General features: G+C 41.8%; 1 protein-coding gene across 1 annotated transcript in view; it reads left to right on the top strand.

Moving 5' to 3' along the window:
* The first annotated feature begins 1,806 nt into the window (after positions 1-1,806).
* The window catches only part of TCF25 (transcription factor 25), a 38,218-nt gene continuing 20,885 nt past the window's right edge, over positions 1,807-19,139 (top strand). Inside the window, exons 1-7 of the mRNA XM_043990295.1 lie at positions 1,807-2,052; positions 8,719-8,898; positions 10,324-10,398; positions 12,408-12,532; positions 14,550-14,615; positions 15,918-16,000; positions 18,225-18,355. Coding sequence (XP_043846230.1) covers positions 1,852-2,052; positions 8,719-8,898; positions 10,324-10,398; positions 12,408-12,532; positions 14,550-14,615; positions 15,918-16,000; positions 18,225-18,355 — 861 coding nt within the window. The 5' untranslated portion in view covers positions 1,807-1,851. The remainder of the gene's footprint in view (positions 2,053-8,718; positions 8,899-10,323; positions 10,399-12,407; positions 12,533-14,549; positions 14,616-15,917; positions 16,001-18,224; positions 18,356-19,139) is intronic.

Here is a 19,139-nt window from a genome sequence, read left to right on the forward strand (position 1 = left end):
CTATCTTTGTTAGAAAATGATTTTAGCACATTCTTCTGTGGGTTTTGCTGCTCCAGGCATTGTCCTATGGCATTACTTGAATGTTTTTTGGAGCAATCCCTGTCACGAGTTGGAGAGCTCACTGCCTTTCCTCTGCCATCTTGGCTCTGCCCTGGAAGTCCCTCAATACTTATACTTTTAATAGCTAGCATTTATATACCTCCCTATGGTTTTCAGAACTCATACTTGTGTTATTCATTGTAATGGCTTAGGTCACTATCAGGTGAAGAGACATATATACTGAACATTTCATGTCATAGGGATTATATACATATATGATATATAAATCTATATTCTTTTTTAAAAGTATTTTATTTATTTTTTCCCATTACATGTAAAGATAGTTCTCAACTTTTGTTTATACAAGCTTTCCAATTTCAGATTTTTCTCCCTCCTTCCCCTCCCTCTCCCCTCCCCTAGACAGCAGGTAATCTGATATAGGTTATATATATAAATGTGTGTGTGTGTATGTATATGTATATACATAATAACATTAAACATTTCTGCATTAGTCATGTTATAAGAGAAAAATCAGAGCAATGAGGAAAAACCTCAAAATAGAAATACAACAGCACCAAAAACAAAAGAAATAGTATGGTTCATTCAACATCTATACTCCACAGTAGATCAACATACAATGTTGATGATACTGTGTACAATGTTCTTCTGGTTCTGCTCATCTCACTCATCACCAATCCATGACCCTGCAGGTTTCTCTGAACTCCTCCTGTTCATTGTTTCTTACAGTACAATAGTATTCCATTACATTCATATACTACAACTTGTCCAGCCAATCCCCAATTGATGGGCATCCCCTCAACTTCCAATTCCTTGCCACAACATAAAGAGCAGCTATAAATATCTTTGTTCATGTGGGTCCTTCTCCCCTTTCCATGATCTCTCTTGGAGAAAGACCCAAAAGTGGTATTGCTGGGTCAAAGGGTATGCAAAATCTATATTCTTTCTAACAGCAAAGAATACAATTTATTTCTTTCAACTCAAAAGAAATTGCTTTTTTGCCTTTTTACAAGGATATTTTGGGTAGTTTTTTGCTTTGTTTCCTTGTTACTGCATCAGCTAATTAATTTTTGGAAAAGGAACAGACTTGTTATATTTTTAGGTGTCTTTTTTATTTTTTACTTTTAAAGAATGTGAATGTCTGATAAAAATTATTGTCACATGGTCAAAAAGAGAAAAGCATAATAAAACTTTGCAGTTTCATGTACAATTTTTTTCCCGTTGTATGACCGGCATTTGCAGACTCCTTTACAAACATCTCATTTGATCCTCACAACCAGCCTGGGTGCTGTAACTATCCCCCATTTAACAGCGGAGGAAACTAAGGTAGGCAGGAGGGGAAATGACTTGCCCAGGCTCACACAGCTAGGCAGGGTCTGAGGCTGCATTCGGACCCTAGGCCCAAAGCTCTGTGCAGGGCGGCACCCCTTAGCTGTCCCATTTTATCGTGTTGTTTAAATTCAGAAGTTTAATAAAATTTAAAAATTAACTGGAATGGGTCAACTAATGACAGGTTTAAGGGGATCTGAAAACGTAGGAGGCGGGTAAGAAACGCCCCCGCTCCCGACCTCCTGCGCAGACATTGGCTACGAGTGCAGCCAATCTTCGGGCATCTCGGAGGGGTTCAAAGCTCACGGGATCCTAGGAGCGGGCGTGGCTGGCTTCCTGGTAACGCCACCTAAGGAGAGCCAAGGCGGGCCCACGGTTTACAGCGCGCACGCGCGGCATCCTCCCCCCGCCCCCGCCCCGGTGCGGCAGTGCGCAAGCGCGGCGGGTCCGCGGCCGTTGGGTCTTATGTCGCGCCGGGCCCTCAGGAGGCTGCGGGGAGAACAGCGGGGCCAAGAGCCCCTGGAGCCCGGGGCCCTACGCCTAGGCCTCGAGGATCGTGATGACGGCGGCGAGGAAGAGGACGAGGAAGTGGGGCAGCTACCGAGCGACCCTCGCAGGAGGAGGGGGAGGAGGGAGCGCAGCGCCATTAGCAACTTGTACGAGCTGGTGAGGAGCCGCCGAAGGGAGGGGCCAGAGGGGGGAGGGGGGAGAAGGAAGGAGCGGGAGGGGAAAGGAAAGGGGGGGAAGGGCAGGAGAGGGCGGGGCCGCAGGCGTCGGCGTGACGGGCGGGGCGGGCGCGCCGCGAAGAACGGGGAAGGAGCTTGGGGCGGGGCGGTGTCCAGCTGGGCCACGTCGAAGGCGTAGTGGGGGAGGAGTCCGCCGGCCGGGACCCCGGAAGATCCCGGGGCATTCCGTCGCCCGCCCCCGCATTTTTGCCTGGGACGTCCTCCGTCCTCATCTTTAGCCTATGGAATCCCGACCCTCCCTACGAGGTTCAACCCCGGTGCCGCCCCCTGCCCGAGGCCTTTGTTGGTAGCCTCTCCAGGGTCTTAACCTGAAGTCCTTGGGGGTCCGTGAACTTGGAGGGGAAAAAATGTGTATATTTAGCTACCTCTCTATGGCTATATTTGTCGATAGAGAACTATATCTAGATGGAGATCTGTCTATAGAGATAGAAATCTATGGAGCTATCTCGTCAACATCTATATAGATGTCTGTCTACATCTGTAGATATCTATCAATATCTATAGCTATAGATATTTGTCTAGATTCATTTATCCATTGATATCTATTTCTATAACTCATCTAGATTTATGTATATACATAAATTCTTATCTATATAGATTTCTATACATACCTATCAATCTCTATAGATTGTCTAGATATATCTAGAAATATGTATATTTAGATCTCTACAGAGATATCTAGATACATAGATAACTATCCACATCTATTGGTCTGTATCGATCTATCAATATAGATAAATCAATAGATAAGGTAAATATATAATATAGATAAATATAGATATATTTCTTTCTAAGTTCACAGACACCCATGGACCCCAGGTTAAGAGATATATATATATATATATATATATATATATATATATAGAGAGAGAGAGAGAGAGAGAGAGAGAGAGAGAGAGAGAGAGAACTATAATCAGTTTCCTTTGTAATCTCATAGATTTTATTTTATGCATTGAGAACAGTTCTCAAAGGCTTCACCAGCCTGGCAAAGAGACACAAAAACGTTAACCCCTTCCTTAGTAGTGCTCCCTCTAGGGGGCAACTAGGTGGTGCAGTGGATAGAGCACCAGCCCTGGAGTCAGGAGGACCTGAGTTCAAATCTGGCCTCAGACACTTAACACTTACTAGCTGTGTGACCCTGGGTAAGTCACTTAAACGCCAATTGCCTCACTAAAAAATAGAATTTAAAAAAAAAAAGTAGTGCTCCCTCTTTTAAAAAATATTTACTTATCTTTGTGCCCATTATTTTTCCCTGTAGAATGTCATCTCTTTTGGGGGGCAGAAATTGTTTGGTTTTTTTATTCCCCACTTTCTAGTAGAGTTCTTTGTATATGTTGTAGACACTAGATCAATGTTTTTTTTAGTTGAATAGGTTCTAGAGCAGGAAGAGACGTTAGAGAGCTAATCTAATCCCTCATTTTACTTATGAGGAAACTGAGGGAAGTGGACTAGGTCAAAGCTTCTTAAACTGTGGAGGTCTCAAAAATATTGGCAACAATAAAAACTTATGTATGCTTATTTTACATACCTGTATACCAGGGGTCGAGTACAAATTTCTAGAGCAAAAAAAGGTCCAGAGTGGAAAAAGTTTAAGAAGCCCTGGATTAGATGGTCCCTAATGTTCTTTCTTGATCCTTTGATCCTAGAGTTACTTGCTAGGGTCACACTGGTAGCAAGTAGGAGGAGAAATTTGGGAACAGTGGTATTGGGGAGGGAAAAGGAGGGGACTAATTGCTTCCTTTTCCCCATTTTATGATGATGATTATGCTGTAATAACAGAAGGACTGTATCCAAATAACAGCAATAGTTTACATTTATATAGTGCTTACAAGGGATTACATAAATTGTCCCATATGATCTTCATAACAACCCTGGGAGGTAAATAGTACAAATATTCTTATTCTTACTTGAAATATGAGGAAACCGGGGGCAGCTAGATGGCGCAGTGGATAAAGCACTGGCCCTGGATTCAGGAGTACCTGAATTCAAATCCGGCCTCAGACACTTGACACTTACTAGCTGTGTGACCCTGGGCAAGTCACTTAACCCCCATTGCCTCTCCAAAAAAAAAAAAAAGAAAGAAATATAAGGAAACCGAAGTGTTGTAGGAAATATTTGAGGTATTGAGAGAGTTGGATTGGATGATATCTAAGCACTTTTCCAGCTCCTAACATTCGTGGAGAAAATCAGATTTGGATCGGCAGCTGTGTTTGATTTGTCAGAGGACATATTTACAAGTGGCAGGGGTGAGGTATTGTGCCAGCAACTGGGGAGAAAAAGACAAGAAAAAATTCAGTCTCTTTTGTCAGACAGCGGACAATACGTATAGAGGCAATTAGAAGTATATACAAAGTAATTTTAGAAGCAGTGACAACTAGGGGAATCAGGAGAGGAGAAGGAGACCAAGACTATATGGATGCTGGTGCTCTTAACAGAAATAATGAAGTTAGGTGGGATATGAATTCAGTTTGGCACTTGTCTGAGATGCCCAGTTAGAGGTGGCCAGCAGATAAAATGGAGGCTTTGGAATTCAGGAGATTCATTAGACTGAATATATACATCTGAGAGTTTTCTGCATAGAAATGCTACTGAACCAGTGGAAGCTGGTGACATCACCAAAAGAGAGGATTTGGAGAGAGAAGAGAAGAGAGCTCAAGAGACTACCCTGGGAATGCTAATATTTATGGTTAGGAGCTGAATGATGATCCAGTAAAGGAGACTGATAGGGAGTGGTCAGACAAGCAGTAGAATAACTAAAGAGGACCTTGTCCCGGAAGCCAAAGGAAGAAAAAGGATCCAGGAGGAGGGCCTCGTTGATGCTTTCTCAAGCTGCAAAGAGGATGACTGGGGAAAAGCCATTGAATTGAGCAGTTAAGAACTTGTTAATCTTGGAGGGCACAATTTAAGTCAGAAGGGGTAGCAGGAAGTTGAGAAGTAGTTAGAGGTAAGGAAATGGAAGCAAGAGGTACAGGGGGCGTGTGTTTGGTTGTGAAAGGGAAAGGAGATATGAGATGATAGCTTGAGAGGATAACAAAATCAAGCAAAGGGTTTTTTTTTTTAAGGATATGAATGACCTGAGAAATGGTTGTAGGTGACAGGGAAAGAACCAGTAGAAAAAGAGATATTGGAGAAGAGAGAGTAGGAATTATCAAAGGGGTGAGATCCTGGAGAGATGGGAGGGGGTGGAGTTGAGGGTAAAAGTAGAATAGGGCTGCCTCTCCAGAGATGAGGATGTGTGGAGTAGAGAAGAGGAACCTGGTGACAGGTGGCCTTCATTTTCTTGTTGGTTTGTTTTTGGTTTTGCAGGGCAATGAAGGTTAAGTGACTTGCCCAGGGTCACACAGCTAGTAAGTGTCAAGTGTCTGAGGCAGGACTCGAACCCAGGTCCTCTGGAATCCAGGGCTAGCACTTTATCCACTTCGCCATCTAGCTGCTCCCCCATCCCCCCTTCATTTTCTCAGTAAAGCTGGAAGGGGCGCCTCTGGTGAGAGAGAAGTAGAGATGAAAAAGTTGGACTAGCCACTGGAGAGATTGAGAGTGTTATCTCCAATGCCTAAAATAGTGTCTGGCATGTAGTAAGTACATACTTATTAAATTGAACCAAAAGAATTGCTGTGTAGTATCAACGACCCTATTTAAATTAATAGCAAATTTGTAATGATCCATTGGCAGTACGTCAGTAGGGGTGAAAGTAGAAGGTGGATGAAAGGGTAGCCTAGAGTTGGGGTTTGGCAAGTCATGTTCAGGGCAGGATTATTGACCCATACTGGTCTTTTTTGAAAAGAGTTGTTTTGTTGCTTGTTCTCCTTTCCCTTTCTTTTCATTACTGTCATTAGGGTTCTGGTTACTTTACTCCACATCAGTTCATATAAATCTTTTCAAATTTCTCTAGATTCTTTGTAGTTTCTTACAGTACAATAATAATCTATTGTTTTTATATACTATAATTTGTTTAACCTTTCCCTAATCAGTGAACAGCAACTCTACTTCCATCATTTTTGATCTCACAAAGAGTGCTAATAATTGTAATAATGATAACAATAGCAGCTAACATTTATTTGTATAGCACTTATTAAGTGTCAGCCACTGTGCTAAGCACTTTTATAATCATCTTATTTAATCCTCACAACAACCCTGGGAGGTAGGTGCTATTTTGATCCCCCAGATAAGGAAACTGACAGGCAGAGGTTAAGTAACTTGTCACTTAGCTCATCACACAGCTGGTAAATTTCTGAGACCAGATTTGAACTCAGGTCTTCCTGACTTCAGACCTAGTGCTCTATCCACTATGCCAGTTCCAGTATTAATACTTTATTATTCTATTATTTATCTATTTGGTGTATTGTTCATTTATTTTGTTAATATTGATATTTTGTTTCAAAGAGAACTTTTCTGTCATGGGGGGGGGTGCATGCCTTTTATTTATCCTTTTTCTCCTCCCTCTTTCCCCACTGGAAATGGTCTTCGCCTAGAATATCCCATAGTACTTCTCTTTTGTAATTCCCTAATGCACTTACCAGGTAATACTAGGTCTGTTATCTGTGCATTTTTTTGTGTCGTTTAAACTATTAGCTCCATAAAGCAGACCCTTTAAATCTTAACTAAATGTTGTATTTTCCCCAGCAGCTAGCACAATGCTCTGCACATAGTAGGTGCTCAATAAATCTTTTTTGAACAAATCTGAATAAATTAACGAATCTAGTCAACCCATGAGCATCCACAATAATATAAAAAAGGAGAACATATGGATAATACAAAAACACTACCTATTAATCCAAAAATGCCTTTGGAATGCAAAGAAACAGTTGAAAGCATGCATATACATATTTGGGCCTTAATCCCTTCTATGTCAAACTCTGATTTCACATTAACTTGCCGGTAATGTTGATTCTTCAGGCCTGAGGGAGGCAGGTTAAGAGGGGATACTAGAACTTCACAAATACACATACACATATATGTGTGTAAAAATGTACCAGGTTGTGAAGATCTTTAAATGTCCAACAGAGAAGTTTGTGTTTGATCCTAGGTAATATGAAGCTATTGGACTTTATTGAGTAGTCAGATGTTAATTGTACTCAAGGATTACACATCTTAAATCAAGAATTCTTTATCTTTTGCCTTTTTGCAGTCTGGTTAAGCCTATGGATCCCTTAGAATAATTGTCTTTAGCTACATAAAATATAGAAGGTTACCAATCAAAACTAATGTACTAATTTTTTTTTAATTCACAAATTCCAGTTAAATACCCTGTCCTTAAATGGTCACATGAGTTGTTGCTAAAAGGAATTCATTGGCTCATTATAATCCCTCTGGTGATACTACTTTCTGAAGTTAGCCAGGCAAGTTCTTAGTCAGCAATCCGTTGATGAAAAAGCATTTATTAAGTGCTTACTTTGGGGACACAAAGAAAAAGCCAAGCAGTGAAAAGACACTGAAGAAGATTGGAGGTGGAGTATTAGGTATGAATATTAGCAAGTAAGGTCATTGTGGCTAGACTGGAGTGTCTGGAAAGGTGAGAAGGGTCCAGGCGGTAGAGCTTTAAAAGCTAAAGAGAATTGCTGGTTGACCACAGAGGTAACAGGGAGCCACGGGAGTTTATTCCACTGGGAGGTCACTCAGTGAGAGCTGTATTGTAGGAAAATTGCTTGGGCAGCTATGTGGAGGGGAAATTGCGTTGGCGAGAGACTCGAGTCATGAAGACCAATTAAGAGTCTATTGTGGGGGCAGCTAGGATTCAGGAGGACCTGAATTCAAATCCAGCCTCAGACACTTGACATTTGCTAGCTGTGTGACCCTGGGCAAGTCACTTAACCCTTATTGCTCTGCAAAAAAAAAAAGAAAAGAAAGAAAAGTCTATTTTAATAGTGCAGATGAAAGATGATGAAGTCCTGATATAGGTAGTGGCTGTATAAATGGAGAGAAAAGGACATACAACTGTCATAGAGAAAGAAATGCCGAGATTTGGCCATTGATTGGATTTGTGACGTGGGGTGAGTGAGAAACATGAATTGAGGATAACACCAAGTTTTTGAACTTGGGTAACTAAAAGAATGCTGGTGCCCTTGAAGGTAATAGGTAAATTTGGAAGAGGGAAAGATAATTCTGTTTCAACTCAAAGCCTATCCAGCTATCCTTGTATTCTTCAGACATATTCTTCAAGAAGGTCACCTCCTTCTGCCACAATGGTGTAACAGATTAAAATGTCAGCAGAGCATCTAGGACTACAATGCACATTTCCAAAATGACTTTTCATTTTTAATCTACAGATTTTGTCTGCATTTGTTTACACTAGTAACTGAACTAGGATTCTTTCAGAAGTATCCAACTGTGAGAAATCGTTTAGGTTGGCTACATTTTTATGTTACACATTGCTGCTATTTAGTAATAAATTTCTTTTTAAATAATTAAATAAATTAATTTTCTCTCTCACCCCAAAGAGCCAGCTTTGAAAGTAGCTTATATTTCCTATTCTGTTGTTTAATACGTAGCTTAGTAGCTGTAATTGTGGCCTGACCCCATCGTTTAAGCCACTTGATAGGTCTACAATGCAGTCATTTCTCAATTTATTTTCTTTTCACTGACACAGATAACCAGTGAAGAACCTGAGGATGAACTTTTATCCAAAGCAAGGGGAGAAGATTACAGACTGAAGGTACAAGAGGGCGCAGAGAATAATGAAGACACTAAAAATGGAGAACTAGAGGTCAACCAAGAAAGAGATGGAGAAGGTCTTCCACGAGAAAACCAGGTGGCAGCTAGTTCACAGGTATTTGGGATTGAATACAATTGCTTTTCTTTATGGGACACATTATCTTGCCCACTTGCTGAAAGGAAGGTCAGGGTATAGTAAATTGGAACCCAGTAACTATATCGGCCCAGTCAATCAGTTAGCATTACTTAAGCACCTACTGTTGGCCAGGCTCTGTGCTAAGTGCTGAAAGAAAAGGAAAACCAATCTCTTCTCTCAAGGAGCTCACAGTCTGGAGAGACAACATGCAAACACTCAGGTACAAACATGATACGGATGGGATAACTTGGGAGTTGTCTCAGAGGGGAGGCACTAAGATTAATGACGGCTAGAAAGACCTTGCAGAAGGTGGGACTTAGGCTGACACTTAGAGGCAGCCAGGGGGCAGAGATGAGGAGGGACAGTTCCAGGCATGAGAGAAGTGAAAGGGCTTCGAGTTGGCTCCCGAGATCTCCCACATACATCTTTCTTTGCCCACCCCCACCCCATCTCCAGGTAAGAATCTTACCTCATATTTGATTGAAAAAACCGAGGCCAGTCACAGAGGGCTGCCTCTTCTTTTTCTCATCCCAGTGGCCTTTTGCCACTATCTCCTCTTTCACCTGAAGAAGTGGCCCTTCTCCCTGCCAAGGCAAACGGCTCTATGTACACAAGTCACCCCGTTCTGCCCCATCTTCTCCAGCAGATTGCCCCCTCTGCCATTCCAATTCTCTCATTAATAGTTGCTTCAGCTGTTTTTGTGTTGGCAGCTCCTAATGAATGTTGGATGGCTTTTATGGTACTGTGCTCCTGGGGTGGTGAAAAGTGTTATAGACCATCGCCTCAGTCCTTTAAAGGGTTTTGTCCTTTGGAAATCCTGTGTTAGCTATGGACTGGATTGGATTACTGGCTTTGATGCTCTTTTGTCTCTGCTTTGAAAATACACAGATTAGATCTGTATTTCGTAGTGCCTGATCATGGCATTCTGTTGGTTTTCTGTTCAGTCCAAAAGAGAGTTTCAAGCCCCTTAAAAGAGAGAAAGCTCTAGGGACAGCTAGATGGCGCAGTGGATTCAGGAGGACCTGAGTTCAAATCCAGCCTTAGACACTTAACAATTACTAGCTGTGTGACCCTGGGCAAGTCACTTTACCCCAACTGCCTCACCAAAAAAAAAAGAGAGAGAGCTCACAAAAGTTGCCTTCCCTCTCTTTTTTCCCCTAGTCTCTTTACTCCTATATTTGTTTTTGCTTAAACCTGTTCCCCTGTAGGGGCTTGAGGACAGAGGTGGGAAGCCTTACTTCCCCCTCCATATCCCTGAGCTTTATGCCCAGGTCGGCCTCTCCCTGACCACCTTAGAAATCGTATTCGTGCTTCTATGTTGATGTGACAGAGCCCTTTCTTGCCCTCTTCGGGGCTCTGGCTCCTTATCTCTTTCTGTGGGTCACAGTGTTCTTCTTCTGACAGCCTAATCTGAATAACAAGCCACGGAAGAAAAAGAAGAAGAAGAAAAACAAGAAAACCTCAACAGGAGAAACTTCGGTATGTTTGAATCAAAACTCATGTGTAGTTTTATAGTTATTGTTCCCCTTGTGTCCCTTTTGGCTGCTTCTCAAAGGAAGTTTGTAAACAGATTCTACCCCACCCCCCCTTTTTTGTCAGCAAGAATTTATTATGTGCTTACTGTGTGCCAAGCATTGTGCCAAGAATAATAACAAACATGGCCTTACACACAGCCATGTACATACAAGAGGGATACAGAGTAGTTGGAAATTCATCTCAGAAGGAAGCTTGGGGGAGTAGGGCCTGGACAGGGAAGGTCCTCTTTCGGAAGATCGAAGTTAAGCTAAGTCTTGAAGGAAGGCAAATAAACCAAGGAGGTGGAGAAGAGGAGGGAAGGACCTCCAGGCATGGGAGATGGTCAGAGAAAAGGCGCATCAGGTGATGCAGTGGTGTGTGTGAAGAACAACAAGGAGATAGTAGAGTCTGTGCAGGGGTGAGAAAGGTGAAGGGATGAGGAAAATATGAAGGACCCCAGATGTTTGGCTTTCAAAGCCAAACGGGATTTTGTTTTGGGCCTTGGGAGTGATTTCATTGAGTGGGGAAGAGGTGACAGGGTCAAAGCTGTGCTGTAGGAAGTCTGTCTGGCAACTGAATGGAGAGTGGCCAGGAATGGGGCAAGCCATGAGGCAGGGGCACCCATCAGGAGGCTATTGGAGTAATCCCTTTGTGAGCCAGGCTGGTGATGAGATGAGTGGGGAGAAGGAAAAGACTGAGCAGGCATGGCGAAGGTGGAAATGATAGGCCTTGGCAACAGATTGTCTGCTCAGAGCAAGCGCAGAGGAGTCAGCTTGCTGCTGATCGATGAAACTGCCAGGAGGAGCTTGAAGTGCTGCTTAATGTGAATAGTGTGAGCCACCATGGGGGGAAAGCTGTACAGTGACTATGGAGGAAGAGTCTGGACAAGGCAGAGGGAAATGGGGTGTGAGCAGAGCAGAAGCTCGGCCAGTGCTGCAGAGGGTGGCCAGGGCACAGTTCCATCCCCAGCAAGCCAGGTCTCGGGGGGGTGGCAGAGGAGGGACATTTGTTAATTATCCAGCATGTATGCATTCCACAGGGCACAGTGGGAAGGGATGGGCAAATCTGCAATGGGGCATTTATAGGGTTTGGGGAGCAAGCAGTGGGGGTTGAGGAACAAGTCTTGTATTTTGGCAGCCTGGGGTTCAAAATCACTAAGTTGAGGAGAGTTTGAGGAATGAGTCTAAGCATGGTACCAAGGGGAAGGTGATGAAACTGTTCAAGGCCCTCCCTTGAGGTTCAGTCTCCTAGAAGGTGGTGGTGATGTTTCCTGTGATGCCCAGAAGATCTGCTTCATAAACAGTGGGCAGGAAGAGGTGAAGGTGTGGCATGGGGGAGTCTAGACAGGAGGTGAGAGGTGGCAGTTAAGGCGTGTCCTAAGAAATGTCTGTAGAGCAGTGACAAAGTCTCTGGATCAAAAAGGCCCAGACCTGGATCCCAGGCTGATGCGGGACTCTGTCAGATGCCCCATTAGTAATATTGTGTGTGTGTACATAATTTATTATAAATACAATATATATTTATTATATATAATTTGTTATAATTTAGATAATTCTGAAAAAGGAAAAAAAGATTGCTTAACAAAGTTTCTTCTCTTTGTGTCATGGAAAATACAGAATCTTCTTATTCTACTGCGAACTCTACACCCTCACTTGTTTACTCTTCTGTTAACTTGGCAATTCAATAGCAAGTGGAAATAATAATTTATTTGTGTTTAGTTTGTTGTCAACAACTGCATTTCAAAGTAACACTCTTTACCCTTGGGATTCTAGGAGTGAATCACTTTCTCCTGGCCTTAAAATGTTGATTTTATGTTTGTACAGTCCCAATCACAAATATCAAAACCGTTTACCTGGTTCTTCCTCTTAAGAAACAAACAAAACGCTTGATAAAGTTGAATGGTTTGCATGGTAGAGTTTAAAATAGCGTTACTTCGATGGTTCCTTTATCTTGAATCTTTTTGGTGCTTTCAGGAAGAGAACGGTCTGGAGGATATTGACAGCATTTTAGAGAAAATTGAAGTTAGCAATGGGCTCTCAAATCAGACTCACAGCAGTGTCATCATGGACAGTCGGCCTCTTCTCTATATTGAACACAGGTAACAGATTAATGGTGTCCTCTTGCTGTCTGCACCGTCCTTTCCCACCCCCCCACCCCCCAAGCTCTGCTGTAACATAGAGCCTATCTGTTGTTCCAGCAGGGAAACTATTCTTTGGGGGATGTTAGATTTATTATGTTTAACTTTTCAAGATGTTTCCTGAAAGATATTGTAAAACGTGGTCATTTCAGATCAGATTAGTCAACCGTTAGTCTTTTGATGAAATCACTCTGCTAGGAAAATAGATAATTACCCATGTGTTTAAGTATCTGTTTCGCAATTACACTTGCACAAGTTATTAAACCTCTCTGTTGGCTAATTCCTGCAGTTATTCTTTAGTCCAGAGTGTTTGGAGACTCTTTAGACCATGGTTGTAGCAGCTCTTCCTAGAACAGAGGGATTTGGGTTGGTCTCCCGTAGTATAGGGGAAAGAACCCTGAACTGGGAGTTAAGATCTTATCAAGTCCTGGTTCTGCCATTAAATAGTTGTCTGGCCTTAAGCAAGGCACATCATATTTCCTGAGCCTTTTTTTTTTTTTTTTTGGTGAGGCAATTGGGATTAAGTGACTTCTCCAGGGTCACACAGTTAGCATGTGTTAAGTGTCTGAGGCTGGACTTGAACTCAGGTCCTCCTGACTCCAGGGCCAGTGCTCTATCCACTTCACCACCTAGCTGTCCCTCCTGAGCCTTTTTTTTTTTTTTTTTTTTTTTTTTTTTTTTTTTTTTGTGGTTTTTGCAGGGCAGTGAGGGTTAAGTAACTTGCCCAGGGTCACACAGCTAGTAAGTGTCAAGTGTCTGAGGCTGGATTTGAACTCAGGTCCTCCTGAATCCAAGGCCAGTGCTTTATCCACTGCTCCCCCTAGCTGCCTCCTGAGCCTTTTTTAAAGTACTTTAAAAAAAAATCAGAATGTTGTTGGTATCACATCACCTATACTTCCCAGTCTATCCTTCCCAAGGCCCCCTCCCAGAGAGTTATCCCTTATTACAGATAATAAAAAAGAGAAAGCAATTAAGCAAAACTAACCAATACATCCTTAAAGTCTGCCATCATATGCAGTGTTTTACACATCTCCTACCTGTATGACTGCAAGGATGAAGAGAGGTACCTTTCCATATCTCCTCTTTGGGGTCAAGCTTGGGCATTTCATTTTGTTTTCTTGATGCCATTTCTCTTGATATGACAGTTGTTTTTGAGGGGGTTCAGGGAATCCCTTTTCTCCTCCAGCTCGAACCATCCCTTGAAACAAAAACAATTTAGTAAAAAGGTCTTCAGTCTTTTTTAACTCCATTATGCTAGTTACATTTAATTTGCCTTCATGAATTTCCTTCTGCTTCCCCTAGGCAATATCTCTCATTTCCTTCTGTCTTGGTGCATATCTTCCTGCCCTCCTCCCCCCTGCTCTGATTTCAAGGGAAGAAGTTGGAACAGTGTTGTTGTTTGGCACGGTTGCTTTGTCTTCTCTGAACTGTAGGTCCATAGCTTATTCCTGCAGCCACTATAGGGCACTCTGCATATAGGTTGAGGTGCAAATAGCCCATTTAACTTGTAGAAGCATGCGTACTGATACTAATCTTTAGAGAACACTTGGCTATAGAACTCAGCTCTCCTCTTCCCTTATCTTCCCATCTCTCCAACTTTGGCTAGGTGGATTTGTTTAGCTCACTCCTGTCATCTTATCTAACTGCTAGGGATGCTCTTTTGTCCTGCTAGCCTGCCACTCTTTTAAAGATGTTGAAGACATCTTTAACAATTTAACAGGTGATTTGCTTTTGAGAGGAGTATCTATTTGCAGGTCAGATACTCTGGTGTTTTCCCTGAGAAGCATGTGTCTATCCTGACTACACAGTTGGCCCTGAAGAGGGCAGTAGCTCAGACTACAAAATGAACAGGATTGCTGATTGTTGTCAATCTAAGGATACTATTCTCACTGTTACGTTGTTGTTTGAAGATTAGGGATTAATTGTTGTCAAAGAATTCCATTTTTGTTTATTGTCCTTTTTATTTCTAATTCTCTAGGCACTTGAATCCAGAGACAGAGTTGAAAAGATATTTTGGAGCTCGAGCTGTCTTCGGAGATCAGAGGTAAGAACAAAGCCCGATGAATTCCTTTGGTAGTATTTAAAACAGCCATTGGCAAGAAATCCTAGCATTCCAGACGTATGTTATGAATACCCAAGGAATGGTATTTCTCTTAACTTAATTTTGGAAAGGTAAGTAAAGCTATACAGAATTGTTGAAACCCTTTGTGTTAATATATGTAAGGAGATGGACTTTGCTCTAAGCTTCTTTTTGAAGGGAAATGTGTATCTGCGGTGTTCATCTTTCATGATTTTTTTTCAACTCATGTTCTGAGGCTCTGTGGTTGACTTATTAGTGACTATTAGGCATTCTGAGACTTGGTGTTCATGGCATCCTGGGTCTGATACCTAATCTAGTACTACCTATCTTCAGTAAAGCATAAACTGCCTGCCTTGGGTATGGGGCTAGTCTTGATTTATTTACTTCATTAACCTTGGGAGTGTTGGCAATTTGAGATTAGATATAGACCAAAGACTATAAAAAATATTAGTAGAAAATCACATCCCATGTGATTTTTTTTTTTTTTTGTCAAACAAGGAAAATACTGCAGGGTGTCTAAAAAGTCTTAGTGCAGTTTAAGCTTTAATTGCTTATCTAACAAAGCTTTAATAATAACAGCTTAAAACCACACCAAGACTTTGGGGGCACCCCATCTTTTGTGGTGCTAGAGAAAGTCGGATCAAAGATACAAAGGTAATCAAATCATATATTTAGATCAGAAAAAACCTCAGAGATTGTCTAGTACACCCTCATTTTTCAGATGAGGAGACTGAGGCCCACAGAGGTAGTGACTTATCCAAGGTCACCCAGACTATTAAGAAGCAGAGCTGGACTTTGAGCCCAGATTCTCTTACTCATTCTGGGCTCTTTGTTCCACACTTGGCTTCTGTGATGTTTGACATCAACATTTCACTTGTTTTAACCTCTTAAGACAACTGGGGATTTTATTCCTACTTCTAAGTTCTAAGCTTTAAAACACTATTATCATGGGGGGGGGGGGGGCGCAATGTGGGTTAAGTGACTTGCCCAGGGTCACACAGCTAGTAAGTGTCAAGTGACTGAGGCCGGATTTGAACTCAGGTCCTCCTGAATCCAGGGCTGGTGCTTTATCCACTGCGCCACCTAGCTGCCCACTAGTATCATTTTTAAGGGAAACTACAAAGCACACAAAGCTTTGTGTCTATAATGTTGCAACTTGTAGTGTGGAAGATTTCTCATTTGTTTTACATATTCACCAGTGATTAGATAATTGAAAGAATCTGTCCCCAAAGATAAAGCATTTTCTACATTCTTTTAAATTCACAGACCTCGGCAGAGACAGCGTCAGTTCCACCGAAGCACATGGCTGACCCTTCCGAAGAGTACCTGGCCCCGCTATAGCAAAACAGGTGGGGGCCTTGTCAGGTTGTGGTCACAGAATCGGTTGTTTATGCCGGCTGTTGTCATTGCCAGTGTTACTGCACCCCTTGTCTTTGGGGCCATGCTTGTTCTTTGTCATTTTGCAACATTCATCCAAGAGGCTTCCATGTGAATTGTCCCATTTGATTTTCATAGCAGCCCTTTGAATTTGGCAGGAATCATTCCTATTTTATAGGGGAGGAAATAGACTTAAGTAAGTCCAGTGTTCATATAGCTAGTCAGTGAGAGTGCTAGAACTAGCACCCAGCTTTTCTTGTCCAGAGTTTTTTCTGCTGCATTGTGTCCAGGGTGGGCAGGAGGAGGGAGCAGTTCCTGATGGTTTTTGCCAACAGATACATTAGTGTTGGGGAATAATATTTGGAAGTATACTGAATATATAGCTATTAAATTTAATAGCTTTTAAAGCATAAATTTAGGGTTGACCCTAATCCTGTACTAAGACTTTTTGAGATAACCCTGTATGTTTACTTTTCCAAATGCCACCTGAAAAAAATTTTTTAGAAATTAACTTTTTTTCCTTCCAAATTTTACAACCTAAGAATCAATTTTGTTTTTAAGCCATTTCATATATAGTGAATTTAGCTTGACTGTATAGAAGATTTAGGTCCATGTTTATCCCTAGGACAAGTTATGGCTGTAGGCAATTTGTAGTTTTTCCTCCCATTTATTATATCCTCCAGGCTTCTTGTATCTTTAGCAAAAAATAATTTTTGTGAGCTGCAGGCAGTATCTCTAGTATTGGGAAACTTATTTGATCTCCGTGGTGTTCATGTGATAATAGTGCCTTGTGTTAAGATGTCCAACCAGGGCATCCCTTGTGAGGAGATGGGGTTAAAAACTACCGAGCTGTTTCATAAGGGCAGGCCAAAGCTGGGTTTTCAGGTTGGTCAGAAGAATTAGGATTTATAAGGAAGTACGAGGTGACAGTTGTAAGTTTGCTTATGGACACTGAGCTGTTTACACCCGTCCAACACTGTCCTTGTTAGAACAGGAGAGAAGGAGATGCGTTTCCCCCTTCTTTACTAGCAAAGATCGAAAATTCATGTAGCTGCACCATCAGACCTATCACCCAAGGCAAAGGGGTGGTACTGCCTGTGTCCCATTCCATAATCTTCTCCCATTTGGGTACACTTCTTCTGTGATTCTCCTCTCCTTCGCCCCTGGCCCCTCCAAGGCTGTTCTTAGATATTCATTTTAATCTAATGTCAAGGATACCATTTGGGGATGGGAGCATGTATTAAAATGTGGGCATTAGCATTCCCATTCCCCAACGAACTTGTACCCATTGTTTTTAAAGCAATCCAGGTTTCTGAATCAGGCCTGTGTACTATATTTCAAAAAATTGCCACTAGTGTTGTGTGCTTTTCCTAAAGCAGGTTATATATATTAAAAAGGAATAAATCATTCTATAGATCTAGACTAAACTAGTTTAAATTAAGTTTGGTAGTGTTTCAGGAAAGGATTTAACTTAACTTTAACTTTTACATTTTATCTACAACAAGCCTTAAAACCCTGAAATTTGGGAGTTTAGAGTTGAGAATACAAACTAATAGAAGTTCCACCAATTGGTTTAAGTCCACAAGAAAAAGCAGGCCTCATTAATTTTTTTTCTTTTCCTGGATTTGGAGATCCTCTTCTATCATGAGTTCCCTGGAACTCTTCTGTGCCATTGCATTGGTGAGAAGAAAATAGTCCATCACAGTAGATCAACACTCAATGTTGATGATACTGTGTACAATGTTCTTCTGGTTCTGCTCATCTCACTCATCATCAGCTCACGTAAGACCCTCCAGGTTTCTCTGAACTCTTCCTGCTCATCATTTCTTACAGCACAATAGTATTCCATTGTATTCATATACCACAACTTGTCCAGCCATTCCCCAATTGATGGGCATCCCCTCAACTTCCAATTCTTTGCCACCACGTAAAGAGCAGCTATAAATATTTTTGTACATGTGGATCCCTTTCCCCCTTCCATGATTTCTTTGGGAAAAAGACCCAAAAGTGGTATTGCTGGGTCAAAGGGTATGCACAGCTTTATCACCCTAGGCCTCATTAATTTTTACTAACCATAACATTATTCCTTGTTGCCAAAATAATACATGTGACTTTGTGAGTATTGGAGATGTTCTAATCCAATGGAAACTGGCTATGCTGGGCTTGGTTCACTGATATCATTTCCACTAATTCTAGGTATTACAATGCGAGTGCTGGAATCAAAAAGGGGAATTCAGCACTTTACTTTTGAACACCACCGAGAGTACCAGCAGGTGCAGTTCCAGTTCCTAAATGCAGTGGAGTCCATGGACCCAAATAATATCGTGGTATGTTACGAAGAGAGTGTGTCTGCTCTGATCGTACAGTCCGTCCCACTGGGCCCCTGTCATGTTGTGGTAACACCCCTGTGGCCAAAGGGAAGAAAGTAGAGAACAAGCTTTCAAGCCAGACCATATGAGAAATAAGAAAGGTCCTTTGTATGAGTCCTTTCAGCTGAGGAAATGGGAAATGATTATATAAATAAGTGTGAGATGACCTTTAAAGACCGGGTTTAGCTATCAGCTGTTCTATTTTTAAACCTTTTTCTTTGGAAGAAAGCACAGTCATTTATTAGCATCTTAGTAGAACAACTTCAGCGTTGAAGTCTTATGAAACATCCAGTTTTCTTAAATTTGATAGGAAAATTTGAGACTCAGGACTGAAGTTGAAGTGATACGAACTCATTGTTGAGGCTCAAACAAACAAGAAACTTCTCACAAACTCAGACCCATGTCACTGTTGAAGACCTTTTTACAACATGATTTCTTTTTTGGATAGGTCTTATAAGCTGGTTAGGTGCTAAGGTAGGACTCTTAAAGCAGAATTGATTGAAACTGAAAGCATAACAGTATCCTGCCCTTGTTTCTCTCTTTCACCTGACAGTTTATCATGGTGGTAAATACCAGCAGAATGTCTTACTTTACTGCAGGTGTGCTAAGGAGAACTACATCCTGGTTTTAAGAACTGTTGGAGCCCCACTTGGCTCTGGGCCCCAAAGGACCTCCCAGAATTGAATTTGCCTACATACCCTGACCCCCAAATTGGTCTAATCTTGTCCCTGGGAACCTTTGT

This window comes from Dromiciops gliroides, chromosome 2 (genome assembly GCF_019393635.1).
Source record: "Dromiciops gliroides isolate mDroGli1 chromosome 2, mDroGli1.pri, whole genome shotgun sequence".
In the NCBI taxonomy this organism is placed as follows: Eukaryota; Metazoa; Chordata; class Mammalia; order Microbiotheria; family Microbiotheriidae; genus Dromiciops; species Dromiciops gliroides.